Here is a 16,631-nt window from a genome sequence, read left to right on the forward strand (position 1 = left end):
GTACTAGAGGCACCAGGAGGGTTGATTCTTGAGCTAAAAGGGTCAGCAAGTGACTAAGAACCACTGATGGACTCCGCATCACAGCCCTGCAGCTTCTTTGGAACTACCAGTGTGCACTGCATCTTCTATGCAGGACTTTGCATCACAAACCCTTAATTGACGGCATCCTCAAAGACAAAGCTAGACTACACATCACAGCCTTGCAGCTCCTCTGCACTGCTGATGCAAGATGCACTGTTGATGCGGGATCTCGCAATGCTCTGCACCCTGGATTTAAGCTACTTTATTCAGCGGGCTTACTGAGTCCCTGTATCCGGCCCGTGCTCCAACTTCTTACTTTGCGCAACCAGATGTCCACAGTTGGCGCTTTTGCTGCTAGGTGCTATTTTTACTTAAAACGTTGAAACTTTGAAACTGCATCTCTCCGGTTCCATTGATTGGATTTTCTTTACCTTTGGTTCAAATAATTTATTAAATTTTAATCTATTTTTCTAAATCGGTGTGTTTTTTTTTCTTGTGTTGTGTTTTTAGTTTGAAGTGCTGCCTAAATACTTTACACATTAACTCTAAATTAAGCCTAACTGCAATTTTGCCAAGCTACCAGAGGGTAAAGCACAGGTTAATTTGGGGTTTGCTTGTGTTTCACCCTGACAGGAATTGTGGTTGCTAATTGAGTAGGGTTTCATCTCCCTTAACCAGTAACCCAATTTCCAACAACCACTTATTTCAAGATGCTAATGTTTTACTGGATCGTACTGTTTGCTTCTCCGGAGAACTGAATGAAGGCATTAAGGCCCATATTTATACTTTTTTAGCGCCGCATTTGCGTCATTTTTTTACGCAAAAGCAGCACAAACTTACAAATTCTTATTGTATTTTGTAAGTTTGTGCCATTTTTACGTAAAAAAATTACGCAAATGCGGCACAAAAAAAGTATAAATATGGGCCTAGGTGTTCGAGATGCCTTCTGTCCCAAATCCAGTGAATCGAGCTCTGTGTAATTTTCTCCAGTACATTATGCTAGGACACCACCGTGAGTGTTTATAATTTCTGTTTGATCCTAACTTTAGAGATGTTTACCAAAAGGATAGCACCTCTGGTAGGGATGGATTCTGCAGGAGGAGGGGTAATGTTTCACCTATATGTGGACAATTGACTAAATCCTCCTCCATCATTGAGCCAGTATGTAAATTGACCCCAGAGGTTGGCTTCCTAATCAGTCGTAACAAATCACATCCAGTTCCCTCCCAGAACATAGACGCTACTGGGGCGTTATTGCATGCACACATCTGCTAATATTTTGCTGTAAATCAGGATTCAGAGGTGGAGAGGTCATCTGGGAGGATTCTTGTAATAAACAGCATAATTACGTCGGTAGTTGATGTAGCCTCTGGCCAGGCCCTCTTCTCACGTTGGCATTCACTGCCGCCGAATTACAATCAGGGCATTCCAGTCATTCGAAGAATGTGTGAGGTTCTGCTGTGGTTCTGTAGAGAAGGCAATTCATCTGTATCCCCCAGCTCCAAATGTGGGTGACGGCGACTGCCAGCAGCATGGGATGTGTAGTAAATTTAGATGCTGTGAACACACACGGACATTGGACACAACTGGTGACATCAAAGCCTTCAACTGAAGGAAACTAAAGGCTGGGATGTCAGTGGTGCGAGCCTTTTACATAAGTATCAGGATAGCACATCAGAGCAGATAACTTGGTGACGAAGAGTCACTTAAATAAGGACATCCTTAGCTTTGGGAACAAGGTTCATGTTTTATTTGAGGTCTTATAGTGGTATATTGTAGAAAGCCATATGCATGTTTTTATCAATATGTATTATTATTATATGGTAGTACTAATGAATATCGAGCCCAAAAATATTGACATACAAGAATATTGTGGACAGAATATCGAGGGACAACATATCGAAAGGTAAGTGCATATAGGTAAGTATAGATTAACAATTCCGAACTCCACATCTACGTATAGAATATCTTTACCTCCTTTCAATATTTTGTCTTAGATATTCTGCACACTTTATCATGACATATGTATTTTGGCCGTAGTTCTTCATAAATGTTGCTCTGCTTTTGTTTAAATGTCATGATGGCTGCCCACGACCACCTCGCATTATAATGTGCTCATTGCGTTTGGGTTGACAAGTAGATAGTACCAACATATCTTTTCAATTTTCGTTTTTTTTGTCTTGTTTTAAGAAATTTCTTTCTGAAAAGTTTAATTTCATTTGTGTTGTGTAGTGGTGGGCGATATATTCAGCTCTGTCTGCACAGATGGTGGGGGTTTGGCCACTCAGTTCTGGCCATAGTTGCGGAGTTTTTTCTCACGCGCAGCTCACAAGTGGTACGTTGGCGAGCACGAGTGAGACTTGGCATCCCCAACATGATGTTTGCTTGCTAAGGGGGCACATGGTAAGATTTCTACAATGCAGACGGTTGCGGGGCGTCGCAATCATTCGTTGTCAGAAAGCTACAGCTCAAGTAGAAAATCTTGAGCGGCAGCAAAATCAATTCAAGAAGCTGCACTCTCTGGCTTGCCACGTTCATGCTGAACAAGCTCCTGCCACTAAATCACGGGGCCACATGCCTATTTCCTTCCATTTGTGCAATTCCACGGAATATTGCAGGTTTTTTTGTAATTCCGCAGAGTTAAACTGCTCGGACCTACGCCCATATTTATACTTTTTTAGCGCCGCATTTGCGTCATTTCATGACGCAAAGGCGGCGCAAACTTGCAAAATACAATTTTATTTTGTAAGTTTGCGCCGTCTTTGCGTAAAAAACCGGCACAAATGCGGTGCTAAAAAAGTATAAATACGGGTCTATGGCCCTCATTTCAACTTTGGCGGGCGGCGGTTGCCTTCCGCCAAGTTAAAACCGCAGGTCGGCCGCCAATGCAGCCGCACTCCCGCGGGTTCTATTTGGAGATCCCCGCTGGGCGGAAACCTGGTTTCCGCCCGCCGGCCCAGCTGGGATCTCGGCCACAACACAGGAGCCGGCGGTGTTGCGGCGGTGCGACGGGTGCAGTTGCACCCGCCGCGCTTTTCACTGTCTGCTATGCAGACAGTGAAAAGCTCCATGGGACCGTGGCCGGGGGCCCCTGCACTGCCCATGCCAATGAGCATGGGCAGTGCAGGGGCCCCCAGGGGCCCACGACTTCCCTTTCCGCCAGCCTTTTCATGGCGGTTCATACCACCATGAAAAGGCTGGCAGGAGGGGGACTCGTAATCCCCTGGGAGGATTAAATCCACCGGGAACACCAATGTGGAGGGAAACCGCCGGTCCCGGCGGTGCGACCGCGTCACTTCCGCCGCAGTCGTAATGCCCGAGTTTGTACCGCCAGCCTGTTGGCGGTACAAACTCCAAAACAGCCCTGGCGGTCTTTGACCGCCAGGGTTGTAATGAGGGCCTATGTCTGTTGTGGCTCCAGCACGACCTTAAACTGCAACAGAGGGGAAATGAATTGGTGTAATCAAGATTCCCAATAAGTAGTCAGAGCTTTAAGAATACTGTGGACAAGGCTGACGTCTGAGGAGTTCCATACCTTATGTGACACTGCGAAAGCATCAAACTAGCACGGGAGGCAGATATTCATTTCCTACCATCAAAGAGCAGGACTCCTCATATACCTTGGTAATTTGTGATTGATAGACTTTGCCATAATGCACCGTGGTGGACAGTATCGGAGGCATCACTTTACGCAAACTTGTAGTAGTACGCCCTGTCTGTTCCAAGTCCAGGACACGTGGAATCACATCTATTTTTTTAAAGTACCTATTACCACCCCGACCTCGAAGGACTTTTTTGAGAGGTAAATAGTAGGGTAAGCCAGAAGCTTCATCTCTGAATCGTGCAGTCGTCCGCAGAAGCTAAAGGCAAAATAGTGTCCTGTTGCTTATGACAGTACTCTTATTATTTTTGGGTTCTTTATGTCTCATTTTATTGGATATTAATATGGAAAGGTGTTAGTCTTAGCTACGAAAAAATTTCTAGAATCAGTTGAAGTACAGTTCTGACAAAAATACATAATTTAGCAACTACATTTAATAAGCTCTTTAGTTGGTTACATACATTTGCTCTCAAAGAATGAAAAATACTCTTTCTAAATAAAAACGCAGTACTAGACAGTAATTAGTCTTAGTGCTCAACTGATATTTTTGTTTTATATTTTCTATACAAATGTGGTTGAAAAAGTTATCCACAGTAACAAGTCCCTTTGGATGTTTTCCCTTGAAGGCTTAGTTGATCATTGACAAGCAAGCATCTGTGAAGGCCCCTGGGGTCCTGATGCCCTAGCTCCATACTATAGGGAAAACGCATTAGCCTTCCACTGTTAACGGCGCAGACCCTGGGCTTGCCAGGAGGACGCCTGCATCCTGCTATCAGTCACTGCTCTAGAAGAACCCGCTACACACTAATTCGCTTCATCTTGTCATTATCTTCAGACAGTTCCATCGGCATGCAGCCTGGCATGTCCAAAGCCATTGCTGTTCCCAGAAAAAAAAAAAAAAAAAATATATATATATATATATATAGATAGATAGATAGATAGATATAAATATCTATAGATATATATATATAGATAGATAGATTGTACCTTGTTTGGTACAAACACTCCAAGACAGATAGATATGAAGTCCAGAATGTGGGCTAATTGTGGAAGAGAACTGTTAGCATCAGTACCTAAAGAGATGGAGTGCTTTACTGCATGATGTGTATAAAATATGCATTGGTATTTCCTCAATGGAAAATATATTGTGGCTTTAACAAACATAGATGTCCGAAAAAACAGTCTATGCACTGATAGAGTGAAAATGTCCTCACACTCAAATCGCCTTGTTCCTGGGTTTGGCAGAGGCTGGCGGGCACAACTGAAAAGGTTTCTTGTGGCTGCCACTATAGGATGAACGGCACTATAAACCTGGGTATTAGTTAAAATGTGTGGGTGATATGAGGCAGGGAGAACATCACATGACCCTCGGTTAAGCCAGGCCGTCACTGGAGCCAGGCCCTGCACTCATGGTCTGCGGCTTTGTTGGGATAGACGTCAAATGAATCCAGAGCAGAAGAGTCAAGGGCCCTTTGCATTTCTTTGCTGAGGCCGCCGCTGGCCGTCTCCTCGCTGCAGTTTGCTCTGGGCTCAGAAGAGCTAAAGCAGTAGTGGCTATCAGCCTTTTCTGGCCTCAAACGAGTTTTTTCATAATACGCATTATTAGTTCAAAGTCTTCATCAAACAATCAATCAATCAGTGTTTGTACAGCTTGGCTCATCATCAGTTGCTGCTACCCTTGCATTGCCCGTTAGTACTTCTGCAGTGGCCTTGTTGCCCCTGGCCGCAGCGGCCTTGAAGGCAGGGGTAAAAACAGAAAGTAAACAGGTGTAGGAGCCATATTTACTTTATGTAGCTTACTTTCCTTGGGCTACCCTTCTGCCTCAGCAGCAAATAAGAGCCTGATGAGAGGCTAGAGGCAAGTGGTGAAATCTGTGATTTTATCAAGGGTCTGAGAGCGTTTGATGTCACTTCCGCTGCTGCCTCTATGCCAGACAGCTTGACAATTACAGTGGGTCAGAGTGGCCACACTATTCCTGTCATCAGTACAGCAAGACTGACCAATTAATACAGAGCAGCAGCAGACCTCAGTGACCAATCAGGACTGTGGCACTGGTGTATTTAGAAAACACACTTGCAGTATCTGGTAATATGACTCAGCAGTCATTGGCCCACTTGTATGTTATTTATGTTCATACACTATATGTACTTCTCATCTACCCCATGGCTACCTTGCCTTCTCCTTGCCAGGGCTATGCACCCGCCAGCCACTGAGTCCTAATCTACCAATGTTTTGCAGTTGTACAGCTCTCTGCGTTCTACTTACAAATGCATTTTCCATCCGAGTGAATACTTCATTGGAAGGGAATACATCATAAAAATGCCATGGATCCCTTTGGTGAACATTCATAGCCAGTACATGATGCATGCTGTGAAAAGAGTGCTTGCAACAGAAAGTAGAGAACCACTCCCAACACACCACCACAATTCAATTAGGCATTTGTGCTCTCTAGTGTTGGTTTCTTTATGTGTTTTTATGTATGAATAAATGGACGTGGTATTTCAAGCGACAGGGGAGCACTGTACAGGGTCAAAGAAAGCTTAAAGTCATCAAGTGACAGGAGAGGTAGCTGGGGTGTGGGTGGTTATTGCATTATGAGGTAGTGGTCTTTAAAGAGGAGCGTTTTCAACTCTTTCCTAAATTGGAACAGTGTTGGGGTGATCCTAATGGATATAGGGATTTTGTTCCAGGCCCTGGGTGCTTAGATGGGAAGGGCCTGCTGCCTTATTTTTTTATTTTTTACACTTCTTAGTATGCAGTCTAGTGGTGTCCGGGCTGTGGTTATGCCAAGGACCACTTCAGTGGTGAGCTTGTTCGCAAGATAAATATGATACCGGTTGTGATGATTATGTAAATGATGCAGCTGCTTTTGAAGATGGTGTGGGATTGCAAGCAAAGCCAATGGAGTTCATCCAGATGGTGTTGATGTGATGATATTTCATCAGACTCTTTGTGAGATTTGTTGCGGCTTGTAGGACACCTTTAAGAGGTACCAGTGTGGGGTCTCGGAAGCCATGGTGCAGTGAGTTTGAGTGTTTGAGCAGCATTTTGGATGTGCTTTATGGAAGAAACAGTTTCAGTTTCTATAGACGAGAGATCTAGTACCAGGCCATCTATGTTTTTTGGCATTGTGTTCAGTCGTGGCTCGCGCGATGGTGAAGGGGTGGGATGGCGGGGGGGAATTCAATAAAAAATAAAAAACCTTCCCTTGGCCGCCACCACAAGAACCGCGCTGCTCCTCTCTTCTTTCTGCAGGCACAGGCTACCAGCCTGCCCTGCGCCAATCCTGGCGCTGCTCAGAGCAGCATCAGGATTGGCTGGGAGAGCCCAGCCAGGGAGCTCCCAGGCAGACTGAGAGCCTGTGCACGGTTGCTGGGCTGGAGAGAGCCCTGTGCGCATGTGTGTTTGGCCGGCCCGAGTTTGTTGTTCTTGGCAAATAACAGAATTCTGTTTTGGTTTCCTTGAGCTCCCGCTAGGCACTGGAGATCCAGGTCTGGATGAGGCATAAGCAGGGTTTGAGGCCTTGGATGTTTGAAGCAGAGGAAACTTTCAAGTAGAGTGGTGTATCATCGGCATATCAGTACATCTTGATGCTGTTATCTGTGAGTAGAGCACCCAGCAGCCACATCTACAGGTTGAAGATCACAGAGGTCAGAATAGTATGACACAACAATGAAAGCCGAAATCTTGACAACTTTTACCATGAAAGTTTAACAACAAAGCTACCATTATGACGCCAGTTTCCACAACTAATACAAATATCACGCTGTCACATACAGAACCATTGAAAATACTGGAACAACGAACGCCATGCTAACGCGTCCATTTATAACGATTACCATTACAACGACAAGTGGCAGTAGCTGTTAAAAAGTAATGTGCAGTTAAACAAACATTTCACTTACTATTGCACATTTGAGAACGTAACCAGTTTGGTGAAATGCATTGGCTAATTGCAAAGCCCTTCTGCTCCGTTTCTGCCACGCGCGCATGTGCAGTAAGCCGGGTAATGGACCTGTAGTCCTTCCTGACTGCCCAGTGTTCACCAAGGCAGAATGGCTGTTACTTTGCCCGTAACGAAAAGCATCAAACTTAAACACATTTGAGGAAATCCTTGACACTTGAGTAAAGGAAAGGTTATTGCTTTTAAACGGAACGGCATTTTGCTCAATGTGGAAAGTTTTAAGGACTGCCTTGCAGTCTGCCATTTCCCGAGAATTGAACCTACAATGTAATCTAATTGTGAGTTACCAGCACAGCCTAAAATGAGCCTGGGATAAGAGGCACAAGACTGGCCGAAATTTTAATTATTAAAATACGTGGATATCGCAAAAGACAAGTCTCATCCCTGATAAGCAAATACAACGTTAAAGTTAATTACTGAAATTCACACAAACTTATTTCACGAGTCAAGCAGTGGTTAGTTTGTGCTTGTTCTTTCGGGTGCGGGGCACCTGCACTTATTTTTGAGGGCCGGCACTTATTTTCCTGCCTCAAGCATTTACTGCGAGCAAAAGACAGATATGGGAAAGAGGAAGGAAGAGAAACACGAAAAAGCGTCACAATGGGAGAAAGCTGCAAAAGTGAGCTGATAGGGCAGGGAGAGGCTTTAAATGGATGAAAGAGGCCCGAAGTCGCTTCAGGATTACACTGCCTCAACATTCTGTGCTCCCACATTTAATTGCAGCAGCCGCATGTTTAAGAGGAGGGCTTTGGGCTTTGGCACGTTTTTATATTCGAATTAAGCACTGGAGTCGTGATTAGGCCAGAGGCACTGGCAGTGATAATGATGCTTCTTGCTTTTAAAAGCTTTCAACTGGGAAGAAACAGATAAAAGCTGTCTGCCGTTGCGTGTTGTGAGGGTGTACTGACCACTTTACGGGGGGAGGGGGGGACACCTCTAGCCCTAAGACCACCCCTTCCCCAGCTCTGTTTAAGCAGCGTTTGCTCAGCTCTGCTCTCGGCACCTCTGCCTGTCTTCGCGACCATTTCTTCTCTGTATTTTTTTCTTCATTGTAAAGACTATTGTTGTAATGCCATACGTGATTACGAATTATTTGTTGTAAGAACCAGCATTGTAATGCCTCCGTTGGGATTCAGGCTTCTTTGTTAAGTCTTCTCGTTCTTAAGCCTTCGTTGTAAAGGACATTTCCCCTCTGGGGACTCTACATATTTATATTTTTTTAGCGCCGCATGTGCGTCATTTTTTTACGCAAAAGCGGCGCAAACTTAGAAAACAGTTGTATTTTGTAAGTTTGCACCGCTTTTGCGTCAAAAAATGACGCAAATGCGGCGCTAAAAAAAGTATAAATATGGGCCTACATGTGATAGGGATCTTTTGGGACCTGTAGGTGCCCATGTGAACAAACTGGTGATGTTTGGAAAGATAGGAGAAGTACCAGTGAATGGCACTGCTGGTGAGTCCCACTTGGGACTCCAAGGTACATACAAGCTGTCTAATGATACTCACATTATTGACCACAAAATAACAGGAGGCCGGCGTTGTCTTGCTCAGGTCCAACTCGAACTCTCCGGCTCCTAGCAGATGTTAACAGCAACTCCGGTTGCCCAAAAGGTAGAGTTATAGCTTGTAAAATGGGCCCTTTCCACTCCTAGATGGAATTTGTGCTAGCCTTCATTATCCAACAACAGACAGGAGAGAGGTAGTGGTGCGCCCAGAGTTAGAGTTCACTGCCTGTGGTCTCTCAATTAACATTAAGTTAAAAATGTTTTGTCGATTTGTGATTACATAAATGTTTTTAACGATGTTTTTAGAGGCACACACTACCCTTATTGTCATGAGGAGACGGAAAGCTATTGGTTGAAATGTGTCGCCTTCCATGTTATAGGAGATTGCCACCAGATCTTTGATGTTTGCAAAAATTGTGGCTGTGGAGGATATTACACATATTGAACATTCTTTTGTCTTAGGCCCATGACCAGGTGCTGCTATACCTTTAGGCGGACCCCGGACTGATGATTTTTGATGGATGCTTGGGAAACACTGTTATTGACAAGGCCAATCGGTTATTAGATTTTTTTTTTACTTATTGGTGCAAAAAGGGTTTATGCTATGAGTTGATTAAAAAACAAACTGAGCCACCACGTGTTATCATTTGTATTGTATCTGCATGCATACTTATAAGTTCTTGATGGAAATATGTAAACAGAAAAAATCATGCACAATTTCAGCCTGCTAATTGAATTGGCCGGTCCAATAATAATTGCCTATATGAGTGGTAGGTAGATGAATTTATCCCTGTAGAGATCCCTCGTGTAGTATTTTGTCTCTAAGTTGAAGCGTTCATCTGGGAGAGACAGAGATCAGGGGACTGTAGTTGCAAGCAGACTGAAACATAATCTTCAAAGCGCTTTGTGCCATCTGGCTGGCTTTGAGACCTTCTCTACCATCCATGAGAGGGAGACTGGGGCAGCTCTTGATGGACAACACAACCACCAGATGATACTGCAACAAGCAGTGCTATGAGGCACTGTGCTTTTGGAGGTGGTTCCACCAACAGGGGGTCTCTATGGTAGCCAATCATCTGGCAGTGTCTCTATACATCATGGCAGATTAATTTAGCAGATGTCAGCTGGCAGATCATGGATAGGGGTTTCCCCTAGAGAAGCACCAGACATTTTCAACCAGTGGGGCAAGCCCTGGCTGGATGTTTTTTGACCACTGCCAAGAAAGTGCATTGTCGAGAGTACTGTGTGCTGGAGTTCCATCCAGTAGGCCCCCAAGGGTACACATTCCACCACAGCACATGACATCTGTACTCATTTCTAGTGCTGCCTGTCCTGCCTCGGGTTCTGATGGAGTTCAGGACAGAATGGAACTAAGTGATCTTGATAGCCCCAGATTTTATCAGGAGAATGTTGTCCCCCAACCTGTTGAGTCTGAGTGTTTGCCCTCCAATCCCTCTGCCTCTCCAAGAAGACCTCCTACCTCAGTAACAGGGCAGGCCCCTGCCGCTGAATCTCCACATACTTGATTTCAATCCATGGTGATTGAGTAGCAAGAACTCATCTACTGAAGCAGTGGATGTGATTCTCACAGCTCAGCCTTTCAGAGAAAGATTTGGCCTGGTGTTGAGACCCTAAAGTATGCAAAAAAGTGATGAATGGAATCCTCGAATTAATCTCAGCCTCTAGCAATTACACTCCATTGTTATTTTGCACACCATGCCACCTCATTGTGGGTCCAGCGACGTGTAAATCAGTGTTGACCCTAGTTAGGGCTCATCAGCCTAATATAGCTTGATTCAACTGACACAGTGTGCACAGGACCAAGATCTGGGCATACCTGTCCCATTTATAGTGACACACTGAAGTACACAAAAAAGTATACAAAAAAAGTTTGCATTCCAGGGCAGCATTATTTTGCAGGTCATGCCACCTCAGTTCCATTAGTGTGTCACCGTAAGTGGGATGGGAAGCAATGCTTGAGGATCAATTCTAAAGGTGAGGATTGTGCGGTTAGAATTATCCATCAGAAGAACAAGTTACTTATCTTTGCTAACTCTCTTTCTGGTGGATATTCTATCTAACTGTAGAACCCTCACCACTCCCCCTCTTCCCTGTTCTGGGGAGTGAACTCCTGTGTCTATGAAAAAGGTGTCAAGCTTGTTTCTGCACATTGTCACTTTTGATTTGTCATACTTGATCCACATCTAAGGGTGTGGAAGAGTAAAAGACAAAACTGACTTCAGAGGATATGGGGTGGTGTATATTAATATTATGCGGCTCCACCATTCTCAAGGACATCGTAGACTCCCACGTGACCACCTGCAATTACTGTTTAAAAAAATCCAAATCCAGTCTGTCATCTGGGTTTAATATTTAGATGAGAGCCTGCAGTTAGAGTATCCACCAAAAAGAGCATTACCGAAGGTAAGTAAGTTGTTCATTTTCTAAAGTTATTTTTCTTATTACCATTACTTCAGCTGGGCATATTGACAAATTTGTGTTGTTACCATAACTAAAGACACAGTTGTCTTACACCTGTGGCCAGTATTACAGTCATTATGCCCTCCTTCTATGCTAAATGTGTCTTCCTCAAAGAGCTTCTGTTTCAGATTTGTTGTGTGTACCCCAGGCGTTTCTGGTCTATTTGCAGTGTAATTGCACCTTCCAGAAGTCAAATTCCTAAGATGCTTGAGGTTGCTGAGGTTAGAATACACATTTCCTATACAAGACAATCAGGGCCTGATGAAGATCTTGGTGTTCGCAGTACCAAGCCCCGCATCCCCTTTTCCCTCTCCTGTGGTTGACACGGGCATTTTGTTTTGGCAGAGAGGGCTCTCGTCTATGGGACCGGCAACATCTAAATATGGTGGGTGGACCGCCACGGCGGAGTTTGGGGTTTCAGTTGAAAAGTTGACAACGGGACTATTATCACCAAGATCTAAATCTGCCCTAAGTGTCTTCTCTCCTATGCAAGGACTCTACATATAAAAGAAATGTGACCAGACATGGACTTGGAGAAACTGAAGATTTTCATTTTTTCAGTCTGTAAACGTAGGGCCGTCCATATTGGGCTGGTTTTAAACGTGACACGTCATGGTGGTACATATGATGCAAATTAGTACTTTGAAACCGTTTGCTTTGAACCTACTCCTCTGCACACATATATACAATGATTTGCTCAACAATGTAGTCATCTCTCAAACAGCATGTGTCACAAAGACTGATCACAGGTATCTTGTTTTTGTTTTCTTTTGCTTCTCTGTAGCCACTCTATGCTCTGTTGGCGACAGCCAAGTGGCTGCTAAGCAACTTTGTCATGTAAGTACCATCCCTAAAATGTCACCATGTGCATGAGGGGGGCAGGATACTCGGCTGTTGAGCTTTTCACATTGAATTTGTAGGCTTGTGGCAATCTTTGTGTTATCTGACTTATACAGTAGAGCACCCCAAAGCTCAGTTACCTTCCTATAGGCTCCCTCATTTGAGTCTTGACACAGGGAAAGAAGTTTCCTATGTGCTTCTTCCAAGCATGTTGCTGCACACTGCGCCTTGTCTCGCACAAGGCTTTCTTACCGTCAGAGCTGCTCCTGCGTAGCCAGACCTAAAGAAACAGAGAGGGGTGTGTTATGGATTGTGAGTACCATGGAACGCTGGTGGCAGTAGTGAAGGTCTAGAATGCTGCATGGTTCAAGGAACATCAGATTTCGGCTTCTCCTTCACAGTAGAACCATGAGTTCCCAAAAGCAAGCAGAGCTTGACCTTATCAAATGACTTCCTAAGATGGTGATGAGTCCAGTTGGATTCACTGGAATTTCTTTCCTGTACGTCAGTTCCTGTGTCAAGCATTTGAAAGGCAGCACTTGAAAAGGCACGATGCGTCAGAACACATCTTGTTCCCTAATTTTTTGTCTTTCTCAACACCCATCTGTTATTCATTTTTGGCTCTGATTTTTCTGTTTGGATATTTCGTTTGACAATTAGCCTTGTTATTTCTGTTATTTATTGCTTGGTGTTGCATTACCCTTGCTACAATCCGTTTCCCAAGCAGTTGGAATTCCTTTAGGATCCTTGTTAGAACCCTTTTCCTTTTCTCAAGCAGTTGGAATTCCTTGTGGATATTCTTTCCGCGGATCTGATGTTTTGCATGGCTTGCTAATCCTTCCTCATGTCTTGTGGAATTTATGCCCCTATTTATACTTTTTTTGCGCCGCATTTGTGCCACTTTTTGACGAAAAAACGGCCCAAACTCAAAAAATACAATTATATTTTGCAAGTTTGCGCCACTTTTGCATAACAAAATTATGCAAATGCGGCTCTAAAAAAGTATAAATATTGGCCTTGGTGCCTTGTTGTGTATACCGAGGCTATTAACAGTCAAAGGATACCAAAAAAGGGGTTTCCCCTATTTGGGTTTTAATTCCTAGTGTGAGCCTTTAAGGTGTATATTATTTTGTGCATGGTGCCTTCATGGCTACTGCGAGGTGGTGTCCTTTCCCCAGACAATCTAGAAGCGTGTTAACATCTTTAGTCAAAGCTTGCTAAGGCTTTGCAATTTGCAGATAATGGTCTGAAAGTGAGTTGATGGATCCTGATTATTATAGGGTGCATGTGCCCCCTTCCAAGAAGCTACATTCTGAAACCACAAGAGATTTCATACATGAATCCCTGTGAATGCGCAAAGATGGGCCAGTCCTCTTGCAGCTCTATGTGGGAACAATTGAAAGGCAGGGGCTCTCTTCAAACCACTGTGATACAGTGTATATTATGGCTAGCCAGCATTGGTACACAGTTCTAGCAGATCACAGTAGATCTCTGCCTTTGTATTGGTGGAACTGATATGTAATCAGCTGGTTCTCATTGTGCATTGGCAGGCTGTCACCAGGAATTGCAGGGACCAGAAGTGTATCTAATCTCAGCAAGACGTGGGTGTCTTCACCGTATGTGCAAGCGAAGAACCGTGAGACCTGTTGAGGGAAGCAAAGAAAACACACAAGTACAACCTGAAATTGATACATAAGGAACATGGATGTGCTGCCTAGCACAGTGCTTGAAAGATTTATGTTGAGAGAAAAACAGCTGCAACAGTTTGCACCCTGGCCTGCAGGAATGATGACAGACGTCTTAAGATTTGACACCTAAACACATCCTGTAGTAGAAAGCCAAAAATTAAAGGTATCAGATCAACTTGTAGCACATGTAAGACTGGTTTACTGGCACGGCTGCAGATCATTCCCCCTGCACAAAGTTCTGAACTGTTTAAGTGATGGTTCACTCCACGACTTTGCCAAAAAGGTCAAAGTTTGTGCAGGCCTGAGATTTGCAAGACTGTTTATAAGTAGCACGGTTCCCAATTATTGTTTTAGAGACTTAGGACCAAAAGTGAGTTCTTTTAGATATTAATCATGGACAGAAATTGAAGGCTGGTTAATTAGACAGACAATTGAAGAGACTGATGACTTTGGTGACACTAGTGAAGAGCCCCTCAAATTACTTCTGGCCTGTCTCAGTTAAAATTGGCCCATGGAGGAGCCAAGATCTCTGGACGGAAATGGAATGGAAACTTGTCTTAGAGGAACTGAAGCATTGCAACTGTGGCCAAAAGGGCATGGGACCTGCTCATTCCCTTCAACGCACATGTCAATTTGTCGTAATCTCAGATGCCCTGACTATTGGCAGCTTAAAGCAGCTTTTAATAGAGGGCTTGAGCAAAGCTCAACCAACTCTTAAACAGACTTTGTGGCTTAGTTTATCTTTCGGACAGTTTGACGTTTCCAGCTTTTTTAGTGGATGTTATTTGTCCTTTTAGTTTCACAAGTTCCGCAGTGATTGATGGGGCACTGATCTTCCTAGGAGCTGACTGGGATCTGAAAAGGGGTAAACTTCACTACTGCTGTGTGTGCAATGGTTAAGCATTTGGAAGGCTGTAGATTCGAGATGACCCTTAGGAAAATACCAGATATAAGGAGTAATGAGAGCTGCTTCTGACGATTTGTTCCAGGTTCACGCCAGGACTTTGGTGTTTTCGAGGGGGAATGGTAATTGAAAGTTCTTCTGCAAAATAAATTTGACTAGCAAGAGTCACCAGTTCTTGCACTGCCCTGTAGCGAGCCAGTGACAAACTCTGATAAACAACGCTCCTGGTTGTGCATCTAGGGTCAACTGCTTGGAGGAAGATGATGTGATCGACAGAGACCCCCAAGCTCTTAAGGCAGACCCAGAGTATGATATACATCAGTTATGGGAGGTGAAAAGAGGGTCCATAATCGATCATCAGAGAAAAGGCAATATTATATGTAGCTTGAAATTGTGGAAAGAAGATGATAGGGTCTATTGTAATATTTTGATCCTTACGTAATCCTTTCATTGATTATTGTGTACATTTTATTTATGAGCTGGAGGTCTGATATCAACCAGACAACAAGCTTTTCTTTTGGTTATTTACATGCGGCGTATTCGTCTTCTAGTGGGTAATTTGAATGCATTGCACTGTGTAGTGTTTTCCTTCCTCTGTTTGTATTTACGAAAATTATGCATATAATATATTACTTATCAGGGCTTTCAGCCAGCCCTTTTCATTCATTGGTCAGCTGTTGTGTCATTCACGTTTTTCCTCTGCTCACTACAGCATAGGGAAGTGGTCCGCCCACTTCAGCCATTGGCTAACTTCACTGGGAGTAATGATCTTCTCTTTCACCAGAGCGCCTCCACACACAAAGTAGTTTCCTTCAGAGCACGGACTACTGTGGCAATGTTTGCTTTCTGAGACAAAAAAATAGGTTTGCTTTTAGACAGATTGTTTTAATAATGGCGAGGACCTGCCGGATCCCCAACAGTAACGCTTGGAAAAAAACATGGCAAAACGAAAGAGGCGTTGACAAAGCCAAAATGCTGACAGCCAACACCAGATTTATTAGCTTTGCCAGTGCTTGTTTTGCATAAATCATCTCTTTGATTCTCTGTACAGATCTCTGTTCGTATAAGTGTGAAGAGAAACGTGTTGCCTATTTGATTTTATGATAAAAGGCTCTTCTGAATGATCACAGAGATGCTTGCGTCGCAGGATGCTCACCCTGCAGCTTAAAGGCACTTAGCACCAAACGTGAGATCATCAAAGTGCAGCCAGACAACTCCCAGATTTAAGTAAAATAATCAGCAGTACGGGAGGTTTCAGAACCCTGCCTTAAAACGTTTTCACGGAAATAAAGTGATCAATTTTTAAGACAACTATTGGCCAGGTTACTGCATGTGAAAACTACATATTCCATAACTCTTCGGCCAAAACAGAATGCGTGACAGAAAAAAAAGCAAATCAAGTTTGTTTAATGGGTTTCTTTGTACAAGGCAGGTACCAGTAATTACCGGGCATCTTCCCACGGGATATTTCGATGGGGCCTACCTGCCAAAATGTACCTGGCAAATATTGCAGAGTTCCAATTGTGAGCACAACCACTATCAGTATTACAGAGGAGGATTGCTCTGAGTGTGTGGCCGTACTGGCTTTCTTAAGTGGTGCTGCTATCAGGGGAAAAAGGAGTATCT

The 16,631-nt window shown here is 43.8% G+C and overlaps 1 protein-coding gene across 1 annotated transcript in view; it reads left to right on the forward strand.

The window, feature by feature from the left end:
- Positions 1–16,631, forward strand: part of CACNA2D4 (calcium voltage-gated channel auxiliary subunit alpha2delta 4) — an 861,469-nt gene that overhangs the window by 769,207 nt on the left and 75,631 nt on the right. The window contains exon 32 of the mRNA XM_069228087.1: positions 12,358–12,410. Coding sequence (XP_069084188.1) covers positions 12,358–12,410 — 53 coding nt within the window. The remainder of the gene's footprint in view (positions 1–12,357; positions 12,411–16,631) is intronic.

Source organism: Pleurodeles waltl, chromosome 4_1 (assembly GCF_031143425.1).
Source record: "Pleurodeles waltl isolate 20211129_DDA chromosome 4_1, aPleWal1.hap1.20221129, whole genome shotgun sequence".
Taxonomy (NCBI): Eukaryota; Metazoa; Chordata; class Amphibia; order Caudata; family Salamandridae; genus Pleurodeles; species Pleurodeles waltl.